The 22,344-nt window shown below is 35.9% G+C and overlaps 1 protein-coding gene across 8 annotated transcripts in view; it reads left to right on the forward strand.

Moving 5' to 3' along the window:
• Positions 1-22,344, forward strand: part of RBBP8 (RB binding protein 8, endonuclease) — a 101,550-nt gene that overhangs the window by 47,083 nt on the left and 32,123 nt on the right. For all 8 annotated transcript variants that reach the window (XM_026006536.2, XM_072735079.1, XM_072735075.1 and 5 more), the window contains 4 exons: positions 8,427-8,539; positions 9,686-9,752; positions 18,140-18,315; positions 20,574-20,678. In XM_026006536.2, the coding sequence (XP_025862321.2) occupies positions 8,427-8,539; positions 9,686-9,752; positions 18,140-18,315; positions 20,574-20,678 (461 nt within the window). The remainder of the gene's footprint in view (positions 1-8,426; positions 8,540-9,685; positions 9,753-18,139; positions 18,316-20,573; positions 20,679-22,344) is intronic.

The raw sequence follows: 22,344 nt of genomic DNA on the forward strand, positions 1-22,344 counted from the left end.
TGAGCCTGCTTCTCCATCTCCCTGTGTCTCTGCCCCTCTTTCTCTCTCTCTGTCTCTCATGAGTATAAATAAATAAAAATCTTAAAAAAAAAACAACTCTGGCAATTGATATGTATTGAAGGCTCACTTTGTACCCAGACATCTAGCACTTAATCTTCACATTAATGCTATAAGGTAGATGATAAAACCATTTTACATGTGAGGAAACTTAGCTGGCAAAGATTGAAAAAACTGTCCCTAAATCACAGTTAATGGATAATGAGGTAAAATTTGACCTTACAAACCCCCTATTTTCTGTGTTCCTGAAGCCTTGCTTGTATATTGTTTTAATTTTGTAAATGTGATATAAATGAATTATACTTTAACTGATCATTTCAAAGTATTTGTATTTGACCTAAAGTTACCAAAACAGATACTCTGAAATATTAACTCCCCAGCATTGTCCATTTTCTAGTCTGGTTTTTTGGGGGAAGTTTTGTTTTTTATTTCTCCTTTAAATTGCTAACTATATTCTACTTTTATTTTATTTTATTTATTTATTTATTTTTTTTTTATTTATGTTAGTCACACACAGAAAGAGAGAGGCAGAGACACAGGCAGAGGGAGAAGCAGGCTCCATGCACCGGGAGCCCGATGTGGGATTCGATCCCGGGTCTCCAGGATCGCGCCCTGGGTCAAAGGCAAGCACCAAACCAATGCGCCACCCAGGGATCCCCTATATTCTACTTTTAAATGTCTAAGTAGATAACATTTGGTAAAATTCTGCCTTATTTAAAATTTCATTGTAGTTTTATGTTACATAAGAATGATAAATAGAGCAAGCTTTAAGAATCTATACAAATGAATGTTTTGCCAAGACCTTTATTTTTTTTATTTTTTTTTTATTTTTTTTTATTTTTTTTTATTTTATTAAAGATTTTGTTTATTCATGAGAGACACAGAGAGAGAGAGAGAGAGGCAGAGACACAGGGAGAAGCAAACTCCCCTTAGGGAGCCCGATGTGGGACCTGATCCCTGAACCCCAGTATCACGCCCCAAGTGGAAAAGCAGAGCGCAACCCCTGAGCCATCCAGGCATCCCTTGCCAAGACCTTTAAAAAGCAAAAGTGTTTTGTTAAAATTTCTAGACAGTAATTCTGAAACTTGCTACTACTCTTTGTAGGATGAGACCATTTTTATTTTTATACTTATGTGAAAACATTGTGAGATGTTTAGATGAGAGGAATTACTTGGTAAAAGTAAATTAGATAATAAAAAGTTCTAATTTTCTGTGGCTGGTTTATATTCTACTCCTATTTATGTAATAGACTTTCCTTAAAGGAAACAAAGTATTTCACTAAATCTAAGAAATAGTCATTGTGTGGAGAAGTAGAATGCATTAAAAAAAAAAAAAATCTGAACAAAGTAGTTAAACCATGATTGTCTAATAGATTTTAGTATTTCTAAAAGCATTTTTGGCAATCATGGGAAAGTCATATTTCACCTGTCATTGAAAGGGAGAATTTGTACTTCTAATCAGAGGATTTATGGTTGTGAAACTATTTTTCAAATAATAGACTGTCCTCTTTTTGTCTTACTCATAGATTTTTTTTTTTAAGATTATTTATTTATTTATTCATGAGAGACATAGGCAGAGAGAGAGCAGGCTCCATGCTGGGAGCCTGATGTGGGACTCTATCCTGGGATTCCAGGATCACGCCCTAGACCAAAGGCAGATGCCCAACTGCTGAGTCACTCAGGCGTCCCATAGATTTGAATTTAAATATATTCTTCATGAAACCTCTGACTTTCTAGACTGGATTTAATTCTGGTAAGTACTTTCATAGTACCATGTATTTCCACTGTCGCGATGTGAATCATACTTTGCCATAATTACTTTTTTATTGCCTTTTTCTAATACACTGTAAGCTCTTTAAAACAAATGACATTATCTTGGCCACTGTTGTATATTGGCATGTATAGTACTCATTGTAGGTGTTCAGTAAACCCTTTTGAATGAAAATGAATAAATTTGAGGAAATCTTTTTGGGATGTAAACAATTGAGCATTCTGTTAGTCTGGTAAATTTTCCAGTTGCAAAATGAAAGGTTTTATTTGTTCATCTCTATGAGCAAACTGTAATATGACTTAGGAAGCATGTTGCTTTCTAATCTTACAAATGGAATTATGTTTCTTTTTCTGATAGCATCAGTGGAAGAGAGGCAAGAGGAAAGCAGTGGAACTTTGCTGATGGAAATAGGAGCTAGCATATTTTCTCACATCCATTTAAATTTAAACTAGGATCTGTAAGCAATCAAGAGTTGACTCTTTTTCACAGATGTTACCAAGAATGGCAGTTGAATTTGGAGGGACCTGGAGGGTATTATGCTGAGTGAAATAAGTCAATCAGAAAAGGACAAACATTATATGGTCTCATTCATTTGGGGAATATAAAAATTAGTGAAAGGGAATAAAGGGAAAGGAGATAAAATGAGTGAAAATATCAGTGAGGGTGACAAAACCTAGAAACACCTAACTCTGGGAAATGAACAAGGGGTAGTGAAAGGGGAAGTGGGCAGGGGATTGGGGTGACTGGGTGATGGGCACTGAGGGGGACACTTGGCAGGATGAGCACTGGGTGTTATGCTATATGTTGGCAAATTGAACTCCAATTTAAAAAAAAAGAATGGCAATTGACTGGAGAAAACTGGAAGTAATGAACAAGTTAGGAAATATTGTTTCATTTTAGAACTGTCTATACAAGTGGCATTTTTAAACTTGAAAGTAGGGGTTCTGAGGGATTGTTTTTGATGATACATTATATTTTAATATATTAGATTTGATTTCTTAGAAACAAGTAGTGTTCAGTTTTTACTGACAAATCAACTAGTAGAATGACATTTAAATAACCATTAGAATTGTTAAATGCCATTTATCTCCTTCATTCAGTGTTTTTCAAAAATGACTTTTTCAATTTTTTATTTTAATTTTTATTTATTTATTTTTAAGTGAGCTCTACACCCAACGTGGGACTTGAACTCAAAATGCTGAGATCAAGAGTCACATGCTCTACTGACTGAGCCTGCCAGGAGCCCCATCAGTGACTTTTCAATATTCTGTTCTCTTTGGCCTTTATTTTTTTGTTTTTTAAGATTTTATTTATTCATGAGAGACAGAGAGAGAGAGAGAGAGAGAGGCAGAGACACAGGCAGAGGGAGAAGCAGACTTCATGCCGGGAACCTGACGTGTGACTTGATCCCGAGACTCCAAGATCACGCCCTGGGCCAAAGGCAGGCGCCAAACCGCTGAGCCACCCAGGGATCCCCCATCTCTTTGGCCTTTATAGTTTAAAAATTCTGTGTGTAAATTATTTAACACAATTGGGTCAACTATTTGAATTTTTACTAATTGGACCCTAAGCTATTAATTTGAACAAATCTTAAAAGAGAAATGTAAATATGAAATGTCAGGTACTTTAAGCAAATGGTTAAAATTGAGTTTCCTCTTAAAATAGTTTAATAGTGTCTTGGTTTTGGAATAGTTTACAGAGACTTGTTTCCTTTAGAATTTTAAGGGCATAAACAGACTTTACCATTAGCTTTAGAAATGCTTGAGAATCTGAAGACATGTATTAGAGCAGAAAGACAAGATGTATGTCTTTTTTAGTACCTTAATTCTCAAAAAGATGTCACACAAAGTTTACTAGAATGTACTACTATTAAATTAAAATGCTATGATAAAAGGAATATACCATTTAGCTTATTTTCCCCCTTTTGAATTTTTATTCAAGTAAGGCGTGTACATTGTATAAAGTTGTATAATTACTATAAAAGCAGTAGGTTTTTTTGTTCTTCTCTTTGCCACCCATGCCAGTCCCAGTTCTTCATTCTCCAAAGTTCTAAATGATGTATCTTTTTTTTTTTTTTTAAGATTTTATTTTTTTTATTTGAGAGAAAGAACAAGAGAGGGAGCACAAGCAGGGGGAGCAGCAGGCAGAGGGAGAGGGAGAAGCAGACTTCCCGCTGAGCAGGGAGCCCAACACAGGGCTCAGTCTCATGACCTGAGCCGAAGGCAGACACTCAACGGACTGAGCCACCCAGGTGCCCCATAAATAATGTATTTTCACTCTAACACTTGATTTATCAATTTGAGACAATATCTGCTTACTTCTTACTATGAAGATGAGTATACTATTTATCTCTTGCGTATTTTTGAACAGTTACTATTTTAGTTCTATTTTACCTTCCAAACTATTTAATACATACATTTTTGTAAAAGTATGTCTTTACAGGAATATATTTTAGGAAAATGTCTGAACCATCTCCCTGAACTCACCACTATATTGCAGGAAGGTATTGATACTTTAACCCTTCCCGGCATCATTCTTCCTCTCTTCTACTTCCCACTTTGTTCAGCTGAACCTTTAAGTGTAAATAATGACAAGCTTGATAAATGTTACATTGTTTTCTGTTACCAGATCTCAATCTTTTATATTTGGTTTATAAGTTAATTATAGAAGCTGAAAAATTGTAAACAGTGTTTATTTATTGACTCTATAAATACTCTCAGCTGAGCCGGGATAAGATTTCCTTCTCTACAGATCCAGTATCATGACCTCTGTGCCACTTGAGACTTGTTTCCAATGTCCAGGCCACATAGATTCTTTTCTATTCTGTTTCATATCTTGCTCAAATCAGCCCATAATTATATTATGACTTGGACATATTTAAGTGAGTTTGCTGTGTTTTTCCTAGAAGTTCTAACAACTTTTTTCATATTGAGATAAGAAACATGTTTTCCTTACCATGTCATTAGTATTATGTAATGTGTTATTCTATTTATTGATTATAATCTTTTTTTGTTCTTTTCCTTGAAGGCATACTTCTTTCGCTGAAAAACTCTGTACTGATTTGGACCATTTACTTTCTAGGTTATTCTACAACTGCCATTCTGGAGTTTCTCTTCACTGGATCCCCACATTAATGCCATGATTTCTTTCTACTCATGTTAGCAAATAATTATGGAGCACTTGTTTTGTGCCAAGACACTATTTTAGACCTTGAAGATATACCAGTGAACATGGTTGATGAAATGTGGGCCTATTTTTCCTTTTTATTGGTTTTTCATGCTCATTTTGTTATAGGTCACCCTCAAGTATCTGCTGAAAAGAGCACAGAAAGTAAATTTTCAGAGTCCCTGCATATCTAAAAATGTTATTTTACTGTTGATTTAGATATTTTGAAAGGATATAAAATTCTAGTTTCCAAAATAATTTTCCTCCAAACTTTGAAGACATTTGTTTTCTCATTATCTTTGCATCCAATGTTGATAAGACTGATATTCTAATGTTATTCTTTAACATTTTTTCTTTCCTGGGACTTTTGATCTTTTTATCATTCTGAAATTTTGTGAGGGGGCTGTATGTGTGTTCCCTTCAATGTGTTAGGCACTCAGCCTGTTACTAACCTGAAGGCTAGTATCTCTAAAGGTCTGGCAATCTTTTTCTGTTATTTCCTGTCTCCAGTTTAATATGTTCTCTCTTTTTGTAACATTTCTTTCTTGGTCATAAAGTAATACTTTATAATCTTTTCTCTGATTTCTGTCTCCCCCCACCCCCCCATGTTCTGGAAGACTTCTATTTTCCAACAACCCTACAATTGAAGTTGTTTTGATAGTCACGTGTTTAATATTCAAGAACTTTTTATTGTTTATTGATCATTGCTTTATATGTACATGTGTGTTATGGCCTATTTTTGTCATTTTTCTTGTGATTCTTCTTTAACTCATTGTTTATTTAGAAGTACATTGTTTAAGATTCACAGATTTATGGGTTTTCTAAATTTTCTTATTGATTTTCTTTTTTCTTTTTATTTATTTATTTATTCATGAGAGGCACAGAGAGAGAGAGAGGCAGAGACACAGGCAGAGGGAGAAGCAGGCTCTATGCAGGGAGCCCGACGCAGGACCGGATCCCGGGTCTCCAGGATCACGCCCCAGGCTGAAAGCGGCACTAAATCGCTGAGCCACCCAGGCTGCCCTTGTTATTGATTTCTAATTTAATTCCAGTCTTCTCGCCTTAGGGACTTCCGAGTGGTACAGCGAAGCATCTAACAGAGGGGTTATGGCAGGCAATGGTAGAAAACTTCCCCTATTAGAGCAACAGGTGTCACCTAAACAAAATATGGCCCCAAAATAGCTATTCCCCTACTATCTTTACTAGAAAAGGCTCTAGCAATGCATTTAATATTCTAGTATATTTTTTAATATGTTCTTTAAATATATTGTTTTTTTAATCCATCAATAAACAGTGTCCAAAACAGTTTGCATTTACATGGAAAGGAAAGGAGTTTACATACCATGTGGTCCCAGTACTAAGTTAGTTTCCCTACTGTTTGTCAAAGTTTGGTTTGAAAGGACCTTAAGGTTGATATATAATAACTAATATGCTGGTGACATTAATCTTTGCCTTTTTTCACGTACAAAAACTCACTATGAAATTACTACCAAATATATCATATGAATTATTGCATGTATTATTAACTAGACATGTATAGTGTGTGTGTGTATATATATGTATATATATCACCAATTTTATCATTTCCATTGTTTTGTTTTTAAGATTTTATTTATTTATTCATCAGAGACCGAGAGAGTGGCAGAGACACAGGCAGAGGGAGAAGCAGGCTCCTCTCAGGAAGCCCGATGCAGGACTCAATCCCAGGACTACAGGATCACGCCCTGAACTGAAAGCAGATGCTCAAACACTGAGCCAGCCAGGCATCCCCCATTGTTATTTCTTTTACTTATTGTATTCACCACTACTGAATATGCCTTTCTTTAATTTATTACTCTTCTAAAACTGGAAGGCGCAAAGGGTAACATGAAGAAAATGTAATAATTTTACTTTACACTAAGCTTTGAATAAAAATGTTAATGATGAAAAAGATAGAAAAACACTGAGGAAAAAAGTCTATAATACTGGTATCTACAACATAACTACTATTGACATTTTGAAGTACACCTTTCTCTGTACCATTCCCCATCCCCTGTGTGCAATATGTGTATTTCCCCTCTTTCCTTCAGCACTAAACAAATAATCAGTGAAAGCTATTTTTAAAACTTTTTGCATAATAATACATTGTGAATTTTTCTAACATTAAGTTTTTTTATGCTGAAAAGAGGAAAATATGAAATACCTTTTTTTTAAACTTTGTATTCTTTGACCTTTAATATTCATTCAACTAAAAACGTTGAACATTTAATATGTGTTAATGCTGTACTGAGCAATACAGATGCCAGCTTGCTTAATATATAATTCAGCCCCATGGTACTGGACTGGAGTTCATATTTTGACTATAATAAAATAAAACAAGGTCATTTTTTCAATAAAGAAGTTCCCTTGGGGGATCCCTGGGTGGCGCAGCGGTTTGGCGCCTGCCTTTGGCCCAGGGCACGATCCTGGAGACCCGGGATCGAATCCCACGTCGGGCTCCAGGTGCATGGAGCCTGCTTCTCCCTCTGCCTGTGTCTCTGCCTCTCTCTCTCTCTCTCTCTCTCTCTCTCTCTCTCTCTCTGTGTGACTATCATAAATAAATTAAAAAAAAATAAAAATAAATAAAAAAAAAAAGAAGTTCCCTTGGATAGAGTTCAAAATTGGCGGAATTTGGGATGCCTGGGTGGCTCAGCAGTTGAGTGCCTGCCTTTGGCCCAGGGTGTGATCCTGGCCTTCCGGTATTGAGTCCCATGTAAGGCCCCCTGCATGGAGCCTGCTTCTCCCTCTGCCTATGTCCCTGCTTCTCTCTGTCTCAAGAATGAATGAATGAATACGTCTTTAAAAAATAAATAAATAAAATTGGCAGAATTTACAGAATTCCACTTGGAATTATAATCTATTGTAGAAAGTGATGTTGTGGCATGATTTCAGCCTATTCTAGAATATGTTAAAGGAATAATACATCATTAAACTAGTTAATTTTCTCTATTTACCAAGTCAGTTCTTTAGAGCTTCATAAAGTATAAAAATCTTGGAGTCCAAATATAAGGAAATAACTTTTAGAAGTTGAAAAATTGAATTTCAGCTTTATAGAGGTATAATTGATAAAAGTGTGAAATAAAATGTACATCATGGTGATTTGATAAACATATACATAGTGAAAGAATTTCCACTAATTAACATAGCATCATCTCACATATTTGTTTTCTGGTGAGAATAAGTTCTACTCTAAAAATATTTCGGTTTTGGGATGCCTGGATGGCTCAGCAGTTGAGTATCTACCTTTGACTCGGGGCGTGATCCCCAGGTCCAGGATCAAGTCCCGTATCAGGCTCCCTGCATGGAGCCTGCTTCTCTCTCTGCCTGTGTCTCTGCCTCTCTCTATCTCTGTGTGTTTCTCATGAATAAATAAAATCTTTTTTAAAAAATTAAAATATTTTGGTTTTGTGTCCTAGGCTAAGAGCAGGATTATGTGATCGCTGTGCAGTAACTGAAGAGCATATGCGGAAAAAACAGCAAGAGTTTGAAAATATCCGGCAGCAGAATCTTAAACTTATCACAGAGCTTAGTGAGTTGCCTTTCTTTATTCATTAAGTATTTAAAACATAATGTACTGTTGTTTAAACCTATTATTAAATTGGTTGCCGTCAAATGGATTGTTTACCTACCTTTTTCCTCATGTAGGCAAAAGTTCAAATGTCCTTTATTCCCTTTCTGTAGATTTAATTTAATGCTTATTTCAATAAGAAATAGGGTACAAAAAGATGGGATATACATTGTTCACATTTGCCCTCAAGTCTTATCAGCTGTAAAGCAAGAAGGAAATTTCCTTTGATCATGTCCATGTTTGTTTCCTTAGTTTTATCTTATTTCATATAATTTAATTGGTATTTAGTAAAGTTAACCAGGGTTAGTTTAGTAACCTCACGTATTATAGATAGCCAAAAAAAAATTCTGTTTACTTAACGAAGGAAAATATGTTTAGATTTGTAAACCACTAAGTTATTAACATATTTTTGGAATATGATTAACTTTCTTTTTTAGAGGTTTAGTCATATTTACTATGATCTTAGATATTCCTCCTAGTGAAGAATGTGCTTTAACAGTGACTTCATACTAAGGATTTATAATAATTTTGTGCTGATTGAAGTGGAAATTATAGCCCAAAGTTGAGTTTCTGCTTTCTAAATTAAATAAACACAAATTTAGTCAAGGTAGATTCAAACAAATACTAATACCAAAATTATGAAACAGGGTATGACTAAGGAAGAAAATTGGACCTAAATCTGCTTACGTTATAAAAATTATATACTGCTATTCAGTGTTATTTTACTGTTATTATCAGATTTATTTCAAGATATCTTTTACTAAAATGGTATTTGAAATTAGTAGGGCTGAGTAACAGATGGAATGCTCCCTTGACCTTAGTATGGATAATTAAACTGTACTCCCCAGTACATGAAGTACTTTTTCTCTTTTGCCTAAAGCATAAAATAAAATTATCAGTTAATTAGTTACATGGAACTGGCACAATATATGGGATGTAGTAATCACTACCTAGTAACGGATTAGTCTTGCACAGTAGTATTAACTCTAACATATGACTTAGAACTAGAAATCCTAATTTCTCCATAATTAATGATATTATTAAAAAAGCCTAACAGACATGTTCATATAGCTATAATATGTGCTTCTTTTTCATATTATGTTTAAGTGAATGAAAAAAATACTCTCCAGGAAGAAAATAAAAAGCTTTCTGAACAGCTGCAGCAGAAGATTGAGTAAGTATCTTTCCTTAATTGCAGCATAAAATTGAATATTTTCCCCTCAACTTTTCTTCCTTTGTTACACTTAGCTATACAAACTATAAAGATAATTTAAGAGTTACAGATTTTATTTTAAAAAACGGTACAGTTTTCTGTAACAATATAAGAAAAGCACTTTTTGTGTTTTGGGAGTATACATGAAGAGTGTATATGTATCTCCGGTTAATGCATACATAAAAAACATTTTAATTTAAAGCATTTTGATTTAGTAATAATTTAATCAGAACATTTTAATGGAAAGCATTTTAATTTTTAAAATTATTTTTTAATATGTATTTTTTTTAAGATTTATTTATTTGAGAGAGAGCATGAGCAGGGACTGAGGAGGGAAACAGAAAATCTCAGATTACCCACCAATCATGGAGCCCAAAGCAGGGCTCACTCTCACAACATTGAGACCATGACCTGAGCCAAAATCAAGAGTCAGACACTCAGTCCATTGAGCCACCCAGGTGCCCCTGAAATACTTACATTTTTATTTATTTGTTTGTTTATTTAAGATTTTACTTATTTATTTTAGAGGGAGAGACAGCATGATGAGCAGGGGGAGGAGCAAAGAAAGAGGGAGAAGTAAGCTTTTTGCTGAGCAGGGAGCCCAATGCAGGGCTTGATATCTATTCTTTGACCTAAAGCCCTCTATTTTTTCCATTATTCAACAGTATCTCAAAGAAAAAATAATAATCTTTTTGTGTATATGATCTGTCAGAGCTAAGATATTCTTAGTCCCCATTTGTAATAAACTTTATGAAACATTTTTTAAGAATTAGGTTCAGGATAGTCTTAATGGTTTTATAGTGCTTTTAAAGATTCTATTGCATTGCCTATGAGTGGACATCTATAAAATTTTGGTAAAAATTAAATTAGATAGATAGATAAAATTTTGGTAAATTATGCAGGTGTAACACATTATTTTGGCACACATCTTACAGGTGGAATTAACATCCTTATCAGTATATACTTTTAAGTACTGGATATCCAATAGGATTTTGATATTCCTCCCATGTTATCAGTCAACTAAATATTAGCAAAGGAAATTTTCAAAATGTCAACACTCTCCAGTTTTACTCATGCTGCATGTTGAGGTAAGGCTAGAACATACATCCACAATCTTTTATATGATTCTAAAATCCAAAAGTTTTTTAAATGTTATTTGCAACCTCACCTCAACTCACAGGATGCTATTTATATAGTCCTTATTTATCCCACTTCATGTGAGCATTCCTATGCTTTGCTGTGAAAGTCTCAGCATGCTTGACTACAGGATGATGCCTTGGGCTCCACTGGAGGTGTTATGTAATAAGCTATATATGCTCCATATTACCCTTCATGTTAAAAAAAAAAAATCTGTATTCCAAATCATGTCTGGTCCCAAAGATTTCGGATTAACTGATTGTTAACCTATATTAATTAATGTTTTGTGAAGTGATTCATATGTAGCTTATGGTATTTTGAACACCCCAGCCTTGATATTTATGAATACCAAAGATAAACAAGATAATGAGAGTGTAGAGGTTAATGTAAGACCAGAGAGGTGAGTGCCTCTAACACTAAGGCATATGAAGTGAATTGAAACTGGATAATGTCACTTGCTTGATGAAATATGATCTCGAATTCATTCAGAATTACTTTATTTTTAGTGTTCTAAAAGTCACTAAAGCTCACTGGTATTTTAGAAAAGAAATGAGAGCTAAAGTTTGAAATTACAGTTAAGATTAACCAGGTTAATGAGCTTCAAGGTATGCTTCTTTAATTTCAGACATGCCTGAATCAGAACAGTGTAGGAGTTTATCTAGCATGTCTTTAAGTTCTCTTCTGAAATTTAAGGGAGTTTTTATTCTCATAAGCCAACCTCTTTTGTAGCTTGCTTTCCTTAAACAAATTTACTTTTATTTGGCAGTTTAAAAAAATGCAAGTATTATCTTTTCTTTGACTGCCTAAACCACTGTAACATTATGCTATTAGGGCCTGAAATTTCTCTGTTTTTTCTCTCTTAGAAAAAACATTTGACTTATGCTTCTGCTTGTTATAGGCAATAATTGAGACCTAAACTGGTTTTGATGTTACAGATATGTTATATGGTAGGACAGTTACTTACACTGTACTAAGTGTACACTGTACTAAGAAATTATTCAGAAAAAAAAATTTGCTGTTATAGTTTTTAAAAATGTGTGTGTGTATCCTTATATGTATAACATATATTCAACTCTACCAGTCACAGAAAGCAATAAATAAGCTAAATATAAGTTTAAATAAGCTAAGTGTTGAGGTCATGGCTCTTTTTGTTTTGGAAAATGAATGTGCTAGATCAGTGGTCAAAGCAGTCTATACATTTAAGGGCTATAGGATTCATTTCATTATCACTTTTTTTTTTTTTTTAAAGATCATATTTATTTATTCATTCATGAGAGAGACAGAGAGAGAGAGAGACAGAGACACAGGCAGAGGAAGAAGCAGGCTCCATCCAGGGAGCCCGACCTGGGACTCGATCCCGGGTCTCCAGGGTCATGCCCTGGGCTGAAGGCAGGCACTAAACCGCTGAGCCACCCGGGCTGCCCATTATCACTCTTTTCTAAATTGAATTCTTTATATAACTTCTTTAACAAATAGCCATTGTTTGAATACTCTACTGTAAATGTAATCTCTCGAACCTGTTTAATTTTTTTTTTTTTTTTTTTTTTTTTTTTTTTAAGATTCCATTTATTTATTCATGAGAGAGACAGAGAGAGGCAGAGACACAGGCAGAAGGAGAAGCAGGCCCATGCAGGGAGCCCGACACAGGACTCGATCCCTGGACTCCAGGATCACTCCCTGGGCCAAAGGCAGGCGCTAAACTGCTGAGCCACCCAGGGATCCCCTGAGTCTGTTTAATTTTAGTGAGATATTAAAAACCTCTTCCCAAGTTTGTGTAGAAATTATTCTACTTACAGGTTATTTGTTTATTCCAATTTTGCCTTCAGGAGCCTCTGGAACAAATTTTACTCTTCTACTTTGCACATGAAGACAACTGTCAGGGCCCTCCTGAGTCTTACTCTTCCTTAGGGTAAATAGTCCTTTGTTCATTAACTGTTCCTCAGGCAGCATTACTTTAAGACTTCAAAGGACCATTTCTCTTAAACGATTTAGTTTGTCAAAAATCCTAATTACAAATTCAGTAGTCTAGGGGCACATGGGTGGCTCAGTTGGTTAAGAATCCAACTCTTGATTCAGCTCAGGTCATGATCTCAGGGTCATAAGATCAAGCCCTATGTTGGGCTCTGTCCTCAGCAGGGAGTCCACTTGAGATTCTCTTCCTCTGTACCTCCCTGGTACAGACCCGCTCTACGCTCACACGCTGTCTCTTTTACTTATATTAATATAGTCCAAGCATTTAGATATTATTGGTTGTTCCTTTTTGGGCTTACTGTGACTAGAACCTTGAAATCTGTCTTTCTTATCCTCTACTTGTAGATGCGTTGTTTTAGATAAAAATAAAGGACTTCAGAGTCATGGCTTCAGAGTAGGTTGCAGAGAAACCTTATACTATTTTTCCTACTCCATTGTAAAAGAAGAACACTATTGAATAAGTACTATATTCTGGAAATTGGATTATATCTTTATGTATACTGCTTCCATTTCACAGCTTTCCTATAAAAAGGAAGTAGTAACTTACAGTACCATACTTTATAGATAAGGTAACTAAGTTTCAAAAAGATTAACTGACTTACCCAAAGTGACTGATAAACGTCAGGGCCAGCATTTGAACCCAGGTCTACCTCACTTCAGAGTTTGTATACCCCTTCTATAATTTTGTGCTAAAGCATTTTCAAAAAATTAGCTGCCTGTGTGGGTGGCAAGCCGGATTCTCTCTTCTGATTCAGTTCAGTGAGGTTTTAGAATCACACATTTAACCTGTTCTATTTGGCTTTGTTGGATTTGGCCCATTATTCCCTCCTCTGGAAGTCTTTCATAGTTGGGTTTTTTTCCTGCCTTGTATTAAGTTAGGGCTTATTTTCAGCTTTATGTCTTCCACAAATTTGATGAGTATTCCATTAGTGCCCAGCATCAAAATCATTAATAAAATGTTGAGCAAAATCTGCCTGAGGATGGAGCCCTGAGGCATATTACTACATATTTCTTTCATTAGCACTCTGTGAGATGATACCAAGAGGATCATTTTCACATGCCTTCCAAAGAGAGCTACATATACAGTATTCCTCAGAATTAAAATTAGCCTTACTTGAATTACTCATATTATAAACTTGTAGTGGTTCTAAGAGAGCAGGATCTCAGACTCACTAGTTTGTATTTTAGGGGATTTTTCTTTTTTTTTTGAAAATCAGAATGTAGTGGGGGTTTTTTTAAAGATTTTATTTATTTGAGGGCAGCCCGGGTGGCTCAGCAGTTTAGCACCACCTTCAGCCCAGGGCCTGATCCTGGAGAGCCAGGATCGAGTCCTATGTCAGGCTCCCTGCATGGAGCCTGCTTCTCCCTCTGCCTGTGTCTCTGCCTCTCTCTCTGTGTCTCTCATTAATAAATAAATAAAATCTTAAAAAGGGGAGAGGGGCAGCCTTGGTGGCCCAGCAGTTTAGCGCCGCCTTCAGCTTGGGGTGTGATCCTGGAGACGCGGGATCAAGTCCCACGTCAGGCTCCCTGCACAGAGCCTGCTTCTCCCTCTGCGCGCCTGTCTCTCTCTCTCTCTCTCTCTCTCTCTCTCTCTCTCTCTCTCTCTCTCTCTCATGAATAAATAAAATCTTTTTTTAAAAAGATTATTTATTTGAGAGAGCACTAAAGAGACAGAGCAAGCATGAGTGAGGGGTGGAGGGAAAGAGAAGCAGACTCCCCACTGAGCAGGGAGCCTGATGTGGAGTTTGATCCCAGGACCGTGGGATCACAGCCCAAGCCAAAGGCAGATGCCCAACCAACTGAACCACCTAAGTGCCCTGAAAATCAGAATATTGAAGTAAACTTGATGACTGTAACTGCTTCATTAAGTTTATGTTTTCACTCTAAGTTCTTTAGAGGAGAAAAGCTCAATGTTAAAAGCTTTTTTTGTAGACTCTATACAGAGGGAGACCCTGGATCTTTATAGGTCTTTAGAATAAATAACTAAAGTTGTTTTGAAAGGAATTTAAGGGGAAGCCAACAAATAAAACAATCAAAAAAATTTTACTCTGCTGTTAGAAAAGTAGAAGAAAGCTGATGAGTGTGCATAATAACTAAAGCTATAGCGTGAACTTTTAAAGTTTCTCAGAAAATCAGAGACCTAATGCTTTAAAGAAGAGATTTATTTGGTTAATACATGGACTTATTTTGGTTTTTTTCCTTTTTATGACAAAAGAGAACAAAGCCAGCACTTGTTTACTTATTCCTCTAATTAGATCTAGGAGTTTTTGGGGTTTGTTTTGTTTTCCTTTTGTGATCCTCACTACTTATAGATGATGCCAGGAAATCAATTTCTTCTGACTCATTCATGTTCCAGGTTGAATTTTCATGACTAATAAGCAGATAGCCTGTGACGTGATTAGTTAAAGCAAGGTCAGATAGATTTTACACTCCATTAATTTATAAGGCTTTCTCATATGACCTTAGCTTACTCTGTTTTTCCAGAATAAGACAGTTTAAAAGTAAATATTAGCTCTAAAGATTTTCCTCAATATAGATTATAGGATTATAGGCTCTAAGTAATATTGATATTCCCCAGGAAATTAAGATACAAATCTGTGTTAGGAAAAATTAATCTTGTAATTTTTTAAAGATCTCTATTGGTCATTTTTTTTTAAGATTTTATTTATTTATTAGCATAAGAGAGAACACAAGCAGAGGGGAGGAGCAGAGGGAGAAAGAGAAGCAGACTCCCCACTGAGCAGGGACCCAGATGTGGGACTTGATCCCAGGACCCTAGGATCATGACCTGAGCTGAAGGCAGATGCTTAACCAACTGAGCCACCCAGAACCCTCTGTTGGTCATAATTTATAAAATTCTCATTAATTTTTGTTGGAAATCATATTACAAATTAATAATGAATATAATAGACTGGTTTTGTCACATGAAGCCTTATATGCCTGACAGACTGGTAAGAATTGGTCAATAAAGTCAGTAATCATTGCACACAGGAAAGTCAATTGAGTTCAAGTTAATCATTTACTTGATAACCACAATTCAGTCCAAACCCTCTTTACATGCCATTGGTCCTGAATCAAGTTAGACAGAAACATATGCCTGGATCAGCACAAATTTTTTTTCTAATGGAATCTGGGATTCTCTCATATTTATTCATTCAACAAATAATTTATTGAGCACATACCAAGTGCCTGCTGTTGTAGACACATAATGCATCAGTGAACCAAAGATTCTTTATGCTCTTAGAGCTTACATTCTGGCAGGTGAGCAGTAGACAAATCAATTACATACTATGTTTGAAAGTCATAAATACTGAGCAGGGCAGAGGGAGAGAATCTCAAGCAGACTTGGTGCTGAGCGCAGAGCCTGATGCATGGTGCTCAATCTCATGACCTGAGGCCCAAAACCAAGAGTCTGATGCTCAACCATCTGAGCCAGCCAGGCACCCCAGAGGTTACAATTGTAAATAGCACGTTCAGGGTAGGCACTGATGAGAAAATAAAACTTCAGCAAAGACTTGAAAGAAATGAGATATCTAAGGGCACCTGGGTGGCTTAGTGGTTGAGCGTCTGCCCTTGGCTCAGGTCATGATCCCAGGTCCTGGGATGAAGTCCCCCATCCGGCTCCCCACAGGGAGCCTATTTCTCTCTCTCCCTGTGTCTCTGCCCCTCTCTCTCTCTCTCTCTCTCTCTCTCTCTCTCTCTCTCACACACACACACACACACACACACACAAATAAAATCTTTAAAAAGAGTTACCTAGCTAAGCGATATCTAGAGATGAGCATTCCAAGCAGGTGGAAGAACTAGAGCAAGGAACCTAAGGTTGGTAGGTCAAGGAACCTTGAGGAAGCAAGGATGATTAGAATAGAGTCTAATATAAAAATAGATCAGAGAGGTAGTAGGAGGAAGGGACAATTAGATCATGTAGGACCTTGTAAATAATTTAAAGGACTTTGTCTTGTGTTTCCAGAGAAATGGGGAGAGGTAGCAGCTTATTGGAGGAGTAATATGATATGACTAAATTGTAGGACTTTTCTGACTCATATGTTGAGAGTAGATTGTAAAGGGGCCTGGGTAGAAGCAGTGGTGGAAACTCAAAATTTAAATCCTACTTGTAGTCAGTTATTTATCTCATGGTCTATACTAAGGATAACACATTGAATGCTTCTCGGTACTGTCTTAGGAATCTGCCTGTCTGGATTTAGATCCTGCTTCTGTTACTTATTATTTTAGTAAGTGGCTTTACTCTATATCTTCATTTTTTCTCATTTGTATAGTGAAAATGATGTTAATAGCTCATACAGTTGTGATAATTAAACTGATGCATGTAGCACTTAGTGCCTGGCAACATAAACCTCAACAAATGTTGGTAGTTATCAGTGTTAATATTAATCACTCTGTATTTGTCATTTGCCAAGTCATGTTGATTCTGCTACCACAGAATCGGGCCTTCCTTTCCATAGCTGTTTTCAACCTTCTAGTTCAAACCCCCAGAAACTCTGTTTTGTCTTGTTTGTTTTAAAGATTGTATTTATTTATTCATGAGAGACACAGAGAGGCAGAGACACAGGCAGAAGGAGAAGCAGGCTTCCCAGAGGGAGCCCGATCGATCCCAGGATCACGCCCTGAGCCTAAGGCAAACGTTCAACCACTGAGCCACCCCAGGCATCCCAAACCCACAGAAACTCTTGCCTGGACCATTATAGCCACTGCCTAGTTGATTCCTTGCTTCCTTTCTCTCTGTCCCAGTCCATGTTATGATCTTGCTGCTGGATTATCACATTACTTCCATGCTTTGAAACCTTAATTAACTCTTCTATCCTTGCTTTCTAAATTATGAACACACTTAAACAAGGCTCTTTTTCATGTAGTTCCAACTTGCCATTCTCTAACACCAGGTGCACAGTATTATATATGCCTTTACTCAAATGTGTGGAATCTCTGCTCATTTTCTCTGCCATTTGAAGTTCATTTCACCTCAGAGTACCACCAATCACACTTTGTACTTCACTTTTTTTGTTCTTGTACTTCACTTCTCGCAATAGTATTCCCTACTTGGTGCTCTAATCATTCATTTGAATACTTCTCTAGTCCTTGTATTTAGATTTGGAGCATTAAATGCAAGGAATTACCTCTCTTACAGCTTCATACCTGTGTTCTTTTATAAGTCCATACTAGATAGCGATGTTTTAATAAATGTTTGTTGAATTTATTTTCTTTCGTTTGTCATTTTCGTCTAGGAATGATCAACAGCACCAACCAGCTGATCTTGAATCTGAGGAAAATGTTATTCCAGATTCACCGATAACAGCCTTTTCATTTTCTGGCATTAACCGGCTACGAAGAAAGGAGAACCTCCATGTCCGGTACATAGAACAAACACAAGCCAAACTGGAGCAATCTGTGTGTACAAATGGTAAGGATTGGAGTTTTCTTTTAGTTATCTGTTTTTGTATAAAAACATATTCTACAATGGTGAGTTTTTCCATTCTTCCATCAAGTGGAAGAAAGACAACCATTGTTCAGGGAATTCACATCACAACTATAAGTTTAACTTCCATTAGTGAGGTGAACTGGGAAGGCATTTTCTGCCTATGTAACGTATAGGCATGTGTTGCTTATCTGAATATGTAAACGCTCAACATTATATAAATATAGTGTATAGGTTTTCTGCTTTTATTTTAAAAATATTTCTATGAGTAGGATTAGAAGGAAAAGAGGAAAGAACTTTTTTTTGAAAAGAACTTAATGTTAATTTTCACCTACTGTGTGCCAGATAAGTGAGTGATTTGAGTACATTGTTACTATTTTTTAATTCTTCTGACAAGCTTGGAAGGTAGCTGTCAGTATCTTCATTTTATAATGAGGAAAGGTATGCTCTTTGGAGGGATTAATTAAATAACTCATGCAAGGTCACCTGTCAAGTAACTAGATGAGTCAGAATTCAAATATAGATTATCCTGGCTCTAAAGGTACTTTCCATGTCTTACCCATAACTTCTCCTACCAAGAGCTTTAGCCAGTTAAAGCTAAATGTTATCATTTGTATAAAGCTAAATTGTTATAATTTGTAGTAATTGATGGTAACCAAGAAAATGGCTTTATAAAGTATCTACTGGGCAGCTCGGGTGGCTCAGCAGTTTACCACTGCCTTCAGTCCAGGATGTGATCCTGGAGACATCTACCTTGTGACTTATCCATGACAGATTTCTAATTCCAGGTGCATTTACCATTACTGCTAAATACTTTGAGACTACCTTTGCATATAGCCTGAAATTTATCATGTGATGTGATGCAATGATTTATTTCTTTTAATATTGATCTGAAGTAGGGGATCCCTGGGTGGCTCAGCAGTTTATTTGGCCCAGGACATGATCCTGGAATCCCGGGATTGAGTCCCACATCAGGCTCCCTGCATGGAGCCTGCTTCTCCCTCTGCCTGTCTCTCTCTCTCTGTGTGTGTGTGTGTCTCTCATGAATGAATAAATTTTTAAATCTTAAAAAAAATTGATCTGATATAAATGATAAAGACTTTCATTTTTAACCTAAATTGTAACAAGGAAAGCATTTGGAGGGAAGGGGTATACATACTTCTAGAGATATTTTCATAATATAAATAAATTGTTGATAGTAGCTATTTTTATAAAATAATAAGTAGATCTTAGTCTTTGTTGGAAAATTGGCACCATTTTATTTTTCCATTTTAGATGAGCTTGCATCACCATCTAGTGGAAAACAAAAGAACTGTTACAAATCTTACATGTAATTAGGAACTAAAGTAAAATGTAAGATCTTGAATCTAAAATGAACATTCATTGGCCTTTTAGTCTGCTGACAGAATCACTACAAATAAATATCTACATAATTTAGCTCATGTTTAAATCCATCTGTAAGAATACCTTAAAAAAAAAATCACAGCAGTTTTCTTTATTAGGAAAGTCTTTTTTTATATCTTGTATAAATGCTTCTGGTTTATTTATCCATCAAATGAGAATAACCTGTAAGTATTTTAAAACTTGTCTGTTTTAATCTTGCTCTGATCATTTTTACTTGGAATCTAAAATTTTTATTATAAAATATCATTTTTGAGCCATGCAAATTATTTTAAAACTTATTTAATGACTAGTTGGTCATCTCTTTCTAACTACCCTTGCTTATTTTAAAGTTTATAGTATGATATAATATTATTTTCTGGTTATAATTAATAAGTCTGTTTCCCTTTCTTCTTCTTCTGGTTTTCTTTAAATTAAATCCTTAAACATTGGAATGATTTCTAATAAAGCATGTTTCAGGATTTCTTCCCAGAAAATAAAAACTCTAAAAAAAAAGATTATAGAGATATATAATGCAGTTTTCATTTTAAATGAACCTACTGATTTGCAACAAATACAAAAGGAAAAGATATATTAAAACATAAGAACTCAAAAAAAAAAATTAGAACTCTAAGATACTTAAGTCAGAAGAAGCTTATCTATTCTAGTCCTTTCTCTCCCACTGTCCTGACTTCTGGCTTTGTTTCTTAGGGAAACTAAAAGAGTGAACCTTTTATTAGAATATGAAAATTTTATCAATAAAATATCACTTCTAATGCACTTAAAGACAAGTTTGTATTGGATTATATTTTGGTATTTTATATCATAAATATTTATTTATGTTATCTCTTTTTTCCCCTTAGAACTGGGAAAAGCTCCAAAGCCTTCAACTCATCCACAGCCTAAACCCAATGAAAGTGAAATTCTAGTGGCTGACACTTGTGATCAGAGTCAATCCCCCGTGGCTAGTAAGCAACATACTGAGATTTACTATATAAGTTTAAAGTTTGTGGTTACTGGTGGCCAAGAGTGGCCAACAATCTGAATTAGACAGTATTTTCCATATGATTTTGTTTGTATTATTGGTTGTATGACAATCTTTTTCATATTGGAAAGTCATATTATCCTATTGTTATTAATTCATATTTATCCCAGTCCATATTAATATAAATTGCTAATAATTTTAAGTAAACAGGCTTTCCTGTGCTTTACTCATTCATCCAACAAATACCTGAGTGCCTACTGTATACCAGGCACTGAATAAAACAAAGCCTTTAACCTCATAGAGTATACAATCTAGTTGAGGGAGAAAGAAAATATTAGATAGAAGCAAGTGTTATGAAAAATAAAGCAGGGTAACAAGAGATATTAGAAAGCCTCACTTTAAAAAAGTAACACTTAGGCTTGGGGCACCTGGGTGGCTCAGTTGGTTAAGCATCTGTCTTCAGCTCAGGTCATGATCCCAGGGGTCTGGGATCGAGCCCTGCATTGGGCTCCCTGCTCATTGAGGAGTCTGCTTCTCCCTTTCTCTCTCCCTCTGCTTGTGCTTGCTCTCTCTCTCTCTCTCAAATAAATAAATAAAATCTTCGGGATGCCTGGGTGGCTCAGTAGTTGAGCGTCTGCCTTCGGCTCAGGTCGTGGTCCAGGGTTTCTAGGATTGAGTCCCACATCAAGCCCCTGAGGGAGCCTGCTTCTCCTTCTGCCTATGTCTCTGTCTCTCTCTTTGTTTCTCATGAATAAATATATATATAATAAATATATATGTGTGCATGTATGTGTGTGTATATATATATATATACATATATATAATCTTCAACAAAATTAAAAAGTGACACTTGAAGAGATAGGTCAGGAAACAAGGGAGTCATGTGGATTTGGGGGAAGGGACACAGGTAGAGAAATCAGAGCACAAAGGCCTTGGGACAAGGATGTTTGGTTCTTTCTGAAGAACATCAAGGAAGCCTCTGGCTGGGGCAGAGTGAGTACAGAGGAGATTGATTTGAGCAACTCTGTTCTTTGGAGCTGCTGTTTACTAAGAGGAAAGAAACCAAGAGTGTCAGGTTTACAGATTGAGGTAGGAATAGGAGTGATTAGAAATCAGAAATTTGGTTTTGAGAATATTCTGACATGTTAGATAGACTTCAGTTAAGATTTTGAATGAGTAATTGGATGTGAGTTTAGAAAGGTCTAAGATAGAGATATGATTGGAAATTGTTAGCATGTAAGGTGGTATCTAGAGCAGCCCGGGTGGCTCAGCGGTTTAGCTACTGCCTTCAGCCAGGGTGTGATCCTGGAGACTGGGATCGAGTCCCACGTCAGGTTGCCTGCATGGAGCCTGCTTCTCCCTCTGCCTGTGTCTCTGCCTCTCTCTCTCTCTCTGTCTCTCATGAATAAATAAAATCTTTAAAAAAAAAAAAAAGGTGGTATCAAATCCAGGAAACTGGATGAGATCACCAAGCAAGTGAATGTAGATTGAGAAGTTCAAGTACTTAGCTCTGGGGTGCTTCATTATATAAAATAGTGATTGGTAGCTATTTTTCTCACCATCACACTAGCCTTTTTAGACGGTTTTTTCCCTAACCACTTTTCCATGAATTTCAGTACTGCAGATGTAGTGTATGAGTATATCCATAT

Source organism: Vulpes vulpes, chromosome 13, assembly GCF_048418805.1.
Source record: "Vulpes vulpes isolate BD-2025 chromosome 13, VulVul3, whole genome shotgun sequence".
Lineage (NCBI taxonomy): Eukaryota > Metazoa > Chordata > Mammalia > Carnivora > Canidae > Vulpes > Vulpes vulpes.